Source organism: Microtus ochrogaster, unplaced genomic scaffold (assembly GCF_000317375.1).
Source record: "Microtus ochrogaster isolate Prairie Vole_2 unplaced genomic scaffold, MicOch1.0 UNK17, whole genome shotgun sequence".
Classification (NCBI taxonomy): domain Eukaryota; kingdom Metazoa; phylum Chordata; class Mammalia; order Rodentia; family Cricetidae; genus Microtus; species Microtus ochrogaster.
In genome coordinates this window covers 2,892,396-2,899,589 of record NW_004949115.1, presented here as the reverse complement: position 1 = coordinate 2,899,589, position 7,194 = coordinate 2,892,396, and the positions used below count along the sequence as shown (strand labels likewise).

Below are 7,194 nucleotides of genomic sequence, written 5' to 3'. Positions count from 1 at the left end.
ATACACACACACACATATGTATTTTTGCTATCCCTGTTTTAGTTATAACGACCTCAAGGAGTCACAGGTTAAAATTAAAACATTTAATTGCCTACTTAAATCCTAGCGATGGCAACAAGGCTGTTTTGAGAGAAACAGTGATTCTGTTGTTTTTCTCTGTGTTAAATGTGAGGATTTCTAGCCCTTGAAATGGAGATCCAAATTAATGTAAAAAAATTTCATAGAAACTTCCATGATTCCTTCTGAAGTACATCTTCACAAACAGCGAATTATTTTCAAACTTAACCATATTAAATGTGTCATGTCCTCTATGCCAGATACTACCACTATCTGAAAGGCCACATCGATTGCCATGCGCACCAGTTTACACAGTCATTAACTGGTATGGATTACTAGTCTCAGAAGGCTTCACTAGTTCTGTTAGAAGTGTATTCTATACAAATGGTGGATAGTACTATTGGTTGGCTATGGTTTGTGCCCTAAAGGCTTACATGCTAGAAGCTCTGCCTTTGGTGGGATGAAGAGATGGCAGGACCTTTAAGAAGCAAAGTCTAATACAATATAATTGGGTCACTGAGGATGCTGCCTCGGAAGGGACTGATACTGTCAGATTTGAAAGGACTGGATTACTTTCTACTAAAATGAGTTGTTTTAGTCCAAGGCCACCCTGTGTGTTTGGCTCCTTCTGTACGTGTCGAGCTCTGTTTTGACTTCTCTGGCACATTGTGATGCCTTGTGATGCAGCTAGGGGGCCCTTCCAGGAAGGCTGGCATGATGCCATTTGGACATTCCAGGAGCCAGAACCATGATTCAAATAAACTTCTTTATTTACAATGCATTTATGCTTGGGCATTTTGTTAGAGCGACACAAAATGGACTTCTACAGCTAGGTACCTACATCATTTCAATTTCTACTAGGTTTTTTAAGCAACAGAGATCTTCCTTTCTATATATCCTTCCCTGTCTTGCCGACATTCTATATGACTTTACTGATACCATAGAGTTGGCCTGAGATAGCCATGTGGGGTCCTGATCAATATCGTTGAACAAATCATGTCATTTCTCCATTGGGAACATCTCTTAGAATCAAGAAAAGTATTACACTTACTCAAAATACACATTTTTACAATATAATTATCAGTATCAGTTACAGCCACTTGGATGTGTCGAAAGTCTGCCAAATAAAACGAGAGGCAGATTAATTTCAAGCGATACGACAGTGGTGCCAGTCATTGATAAAACTGTTACTGGCTGCAATCTGAAAAAAATCTGGACAGCCCCAGAAAGGGGTTACGAGTTCTAGTACAGTGGATTTCTAAGATCCAAGGAGGCCCTAAGCCCCATGTAAATGCGGCATTAGTACCGGGGCTATATTTGAGCAGAAGTCACACGTTGATAAGCAAAGGAAGCATTAACAGAAATGCAGTTCTTTACTTTGTAAGAGGCAGGTTTTTTTTTTCTTTACCATCAGGAAGACCTAGCATTTTACAACTGTCAGCATTCAGGAAATTTTACTTGGCATGCAGGCTCTTATCAGTCACTCCTGCTGGTAGACAGCCAAAGCCATTGAGACCAATACAACTTGTCAACCAGCTGGATAGCATTTATGCATGGAAAATGATGACTATCGAGGACCTTTTCTAATACTTTATGGACATTCCCAACTCAAACACACAATGCACACTGATTCCAATTACACCCATGTACACTGGGACGTGAAATGAATCAATTTATGGGCCTCAACAAAATCACTTCTCTTTTCTCTCTATTCAAAGTTTGGGCCAAACTTCACTAGGTTGTTTTTATTTGTTTGGTTGTTTTCTAGGAGTGGACCAAAGTACAAAGGCAGTTCATGAGTCACATGTCTGGAACAGTCAGATATGAGTAGTGGCTTCATGAAGTACAGAGAATATGGGGCCCAGGAGAGGTCAGAGTCGGACAGTGCATCAGGGAAATTGAGATCAGTGGGCATGGACTGGCAAGCAAAGCTTTGCATTTAATTCCTGGCTCCACGTGGCCTTTTATGGGGCCTCAACAAATGATAGTTTAACATTATGATCAGTCCAATAAATGAACTTATACCGTGCTGGCAAGGCAAGCAGTTTCAATCCTACCTCCTGTTGTTCAGCACGGTAAGAACTGGCCAATGTGTAGCATACCCTATCACATCTCAGGGAATCAATCTTCTAGCCCAGTCCAGCCCATTCAGACCATGAACAGATATAATGAGAGAACCCTAACTCCTTTACCTAGAGTTAGATGAGAGCTGTCCCATCTTCATTTGAATTCACAATTCCATACACTAATACACTCTTACCTCTTCTCTCTTTTTCTGTGCCATCCCTTAGCGAGAGGGCCCTAGCTCCACCTTGCCTTTGGCTACCAAGTTACTTTAGCAAGAACATGAAAATCTTTACAGCCTAAGCGGTTCCACATTCACCCTCTACATGATTCCTTGTCTTTTTTTTTTCTTTTTCCGTCTTATTTGGTTTTTCAAGACAGGGTTTCTCTGTAGCTTTGGAGCCTGTCCTGGAACTAGCTCTTGTGGACCAGGCTGGCCTCGAACTCACAGAGATTCTCCTGCCTCTGCCTCCCCAGTGCTGGATTCCTTGTCTTCAAAAAAAAAAAAGAGTTCTGTAAGTGAAGACTCATCCCTCATGGGAACTTGGTGGTACCTGGTGGTGGCGGTAGCAGGAAAGGAGGAGCCTAACAAATCTTTCAGTGAGAAGAGAGATAAGGAAGGAGAGCCTGCTTTGAAACTTCACAAGCCTCCATCTGTTCCTGCTTCAGTACGTGGAGATGTGCAAGGTTGCCAGGGAAAGGCTACTGCACTACAAGGCAACTTTCAAGCAGACAGAAATATAAAAGTAAGGTAGGTCATTTTTGGTCACAAGGCTATTCTTTGTGCATGAGCGCGCGCGCACGCGCACACACACACACACACACACACACACACACACACACACGCCCAAACATTCCAATGGCCAGTACAACTGGAGTTGTAGCTGCGCAGAATACTTACCTAGTATGTGTGAAACTGTGAGTTTGGTATTTAAAAAGATGTTTTTTCTGGAGCTGAAGAGATGGCTCAGTGGTTAAGATCAATTGCTGCTCTTGCAGGGGATCCTGGCTTGGCTTCCAGTACACACTGGCACAACTGTCTACAATTCAAATTCCAGGGGATCTGATACCCTCTTCTAGCCTCCCTGGGAACTGCCCTCATTTGTGCGGGTACATTTACATACATGGTAAAACATTCATACACATAAAAATAACAAATCTTTTTAAAGCTATTTTGAATCCATCCATCTTTCTGCTCTATACACCCCCAGGTTCTGTTACATCTTGCCTTTTCTGCTCTCGTAGTCATTTCTCTTAACTTACAAGGGTTTATCCCCTCTCATCTGTATTATTGCAATAGCTTTCTAATAATCTTAAAAACCTACGTCTCTCTTCTCCAACTCCTCTTGGGTAAGATCAACCACCCCCAAGGAGCGCTCTAAGTACTAACTCTCCTTGTCAGGCTAGCAGGTCAAATGTCAAGCCTCCCAGTCACATCCTGGTTGCAGATCACCTTTCTAACCTCATTTCCTACTTGGAATTTAAGCAAAGTGACCCATGTTTGTGACCTCAACCTGCCACTTACTTAGATATGTGACCTTAGAAATATACACTATCTCCAATCCTCTTTTTACTCATCTTTGAAAAAAAAAACCCACTGCTCATTTCCAAGGATAAACTACAAGGATATTTTGAAAGCTCTTTCTTAATCAGTTAAAAGCATGTGCTTTTCGACTGTTTGTGAACTCGGTACTCTAATTAAATTCAAGGACCAAGCAGACAGTCTTCACGCTTTTGCTCATCCACTTCTTCCTGTGAGTGGAATGTCGTCCCCCCCACCCCACTCACCATATCCACATGCCCCAACCCTTCAGATCACTGCTCAAATGCCCCCTCCTCCACAAAATGTTTTCTGAGCCCTCTGCTCCTGACCAGCGTGAGTCACTCCTCTTCTGTCTGTACTCCTACAGCCCTCGTGGGCATCTCTTCATACAGCGCTTGTGCCATACTACATGGTTGTTCCAGAAGCTGATACATGTTTTGTCACACCTACTAATAACGTGGATCTGGATTATATCCATTTTCTACCCAGCTCAGTGACTTTGTATATAGGATGTTTAATACATGTCTATCAAATAAGTGATCCCCTAAAAATTAATTCAGAAGGAAAGAAAACTGTTGAAGGAAAAGACAAATGAAAGGTATGAATTCCCAGTAAACATTCTGATGTTCCTTTGCCCTATCAATATTTGTGACTTGGTTTTAAAAAAAAATCTGTCTTTGTGTGTGTGTGCTCTTGCTTAGCATTTATGAGGTTCTGGGTTCAATTCCTCGCATCACCAAAAAAAGGGGGTGGACAAATCATGTATTTCGGGATTACAATTTGAAAATATCCTTAAGTTTCCTCTCTTTTGTCTTTTTAAAATACGCTACATGCACATAGATCTCATCCCACTATTCGAAGGCTCTCTGTGGACATAGTGAAAAGCCTGAAAGACAGAGTCACCTCAGCCTGGAACTTTAAACTGCATCAATGATACACTCCTCCTGAACTTTCTAGACTGCAATCAGCAACTTAATATACAGCATTTTGGGTTATAGCCAAACTAATCATCAGAATTCTCCATCACCTTCCAAATAACTCTGCTGGCTCTTCCCCTCGCCCACCGACATCATTACAAAAACAAGTCTCATGGCATGGCCATAGCGGTGGCTTAAGTACTCACTGGGGTTCATTCACGTAGCTTTGAAGCCATTTTCAAGATTTTTGTTCTGTGCTAACTAGCCCCATAAATCTGTCTCCCTTCTTTGAGTTTCTGAAATATTTATAATGTGTCTGCTCTCCGTGCTGCTGAACTGTGTGCAGAACTGCTTTTCTTTTTTGCGTTCTGAGCCGAACGCCACTGCAGAAGCGGATGCAGCCAGCTCCAAGGAAGCAACTGAAAATGCTCCTTAAGCAAGCACCGGTGCACCCAGAGGTTAAGTCCTTAAGTCCTCCGGATTCATTCCAGCGGTGTGAGGGCGCTCGTGGACTACGAACCCAGCCCTCTGCAGTCTCAGGGAGCCAAATGCACTCGTGTCATCATCTCTTAAGAGATGTCCCATCATTCCTAGACTTTGTCTCTAAAGTTAAAGAAGTCGGTTCCAGATCTTTCCAGGGAGTCTACTCTGCACTGTTCCTTTGCCAGCTTGGGGCCCTCTGTCGGCCGCCAGCCGCTGTCGAACCCAGGCGCCTCGGGGCCCGATATTTTTATGCATTGCTTTTTGATTATTTACTAAGAATCCTAAAGTGACTGGAACATCGCGAACCAGACAGAACAACGGCGCAGGAACCCTACCAAACTCTTCATACACACCTCGCTTCCTGGGCTTTCCGGGCAGAATCTAGTCCCCCAACCCAGGCCCCCGAGAGAACACAGTGGCCGAGGCCCCCCAACCCGTCCCGGGCGGACCCGCCCCACTCGCCTCGTGCATTCCTCTCGCGTCCACCGCACCACGCTGGCACCGCTGCCCCGGCTTGCGACCCCGCGGCCCGGCCCACCGTCGCCACTCACCTAGCAGCTCCGCGATGGCACTGAAGGGTCGCGTGTGACTGCTGGAGTTGCTCTGGAGGTAGCGGGGGCTCATCTGGGGGCGAGAAAAGGTCCCGTCCCACGTGAGGCCTCGGCCCACAGGGCCCACCCCATGCGCCCCCCGCAGCCCGGGGACCCGCGCACGCTCGCGCGAGTCCGTCCCCTCGGGGGGTCCCCGACCTACCGTGCTCAGGCGAATCCCAAAGGCCTGCGGGACACTGCCCGCTCGGGCCAGTCTGCCTCCCGGAGCGCCAGGGCCCGCGGGGGCCCCTCGGTACAGGAGCATTTTTTTGGCCGCCAGGATACTCGTTTGCCGCTGCCGGACCCTTCGGCCGGCTGTCCCACACTAGACCGCGCTGGCCCCGGACTCGCAGCTGGCAGTGGCCGTTCGGGACTGGCCCTCCCTGGTTCCCACTCGCAGCTGGCGGAGGCGGGGCGCACTGCAGCCACCTGTCCCCAGCGGGAGGGGGTGAAGCCGGAGGAGCCCAGCGTCTGCCCCGCCTTGTCAGCACCTCTCCAGACCCACCGACTGCTGGGGCTGCCCCACGGGCTGTACAGAAATATGGCGATCTCCTGACAGACGCTCCTCCATCCCCGCCCCTAATTAATTCTTGGCGTTTGCCATAGGCCAAGCGGCCGAGCGGGAAAAGCGCGAGGGGAGGGGGGGGATGGCGGTGCGTGGGGAGGGGCGGGAATGTGGCAAGAGGAGGGAGAGCATGCATGGGATTTCTGGAGTCCCACTTAGGCTGCATGACTAACAGGCAGGATAAGACAAGTCTTTAAAGTTTGAAGGACTACAGTCTTGCTATCTGTGAAGATAGGAAACTGAAGCTAAGGGAAGTCATTCCAATAGCGGCTTCGAAAGTGTATGGAAGCACCCGGAACTTTCTAGAATGCAATTGGCAAAATGCCTACCAATCCTTCAAGCATACAGAGCGACTTTATAAAAGGAGAAACTGAACTGACTTACTGCGAAATAGGGCATCGATTAAGTTATAGAATGTGTATAAATTAATATGCAACTTTGTGTGTTTGCAGGCTTGTGGCTGCACAGTGCATATACCACTTGTGTTGTTGCACAGAGCACACACCACTTGTGTTTGAAGGCCAGACACTGAAATCCCGTGTCTCTGTGGCTGGGGTGACAAGCTTGTACTTTACCCACTGAGCCATCTCCCCAGCCCCTAACTAATGTGAAATTTTCATTTTAAAAAGTTTTTATTACTGCACTCAATTATTTTGTGTGTTTGAGCATCTGTGTTTGTGTCCTCATGTGGAGATCAACGCACAATTTGCAGAAGTAGGTTTTCACCTTCCACCATGTCATGTGGGTTTAGGGATGCAACACAGGTTCTCAGGCCTGGTGGCAATCACCACTGAGTCATTTCACCCAGCCCAACTTTAAAAGGACAAGCCTGTTGTAGATGAATCTACATTTACAGATGCTGTATTGGTCAAACGAGGATGGTCAGCATGTTGGCTTCATATACTTATATTTTTTTCATATAATGAAAGAATCAAACCCAGGTCTTTCAAGGACACACCAGGCAAGTACCCTACC

The 7,194-nt window shown here is 46.3% G+C and overlaps 1 protein-coding gene across 3 annotated transcripts in view; it reads right to left on the bottom strand.

Moving 5' to 3' along the window:
- The window catches only part of Morc4 (MORC family CW-type zinc finger 4), a 57,763-nt gene extending 51,570 nt beyond the window's left edge, over positions 1–6,193 (bottom strand). For all 3 annotated transcript variants that reach the window (XM_026789360.1, XM_026789361.1, XM_026789362.1), the window contains exons 1-2: positions 5,818–6,193; positions 5,616–5,688 (exon numbers count right to left, since the gene is read on the bottom strand). In XM_026789360.1, the coding sequence (XP_026645161.1) occupies positions 5,616–5,688; positions 5,818–5,919 (175 nt within the window). In that variant the 5' untranslated portion in view covers positions 5,920–6,193. The remainder of the gene's footprint in view (positions 1–5,615; positions 5,689–5,817) is intronic.
- Between the last annotated feature and the right edge of the window lie 1,001 nt (positions 6,194–7,194).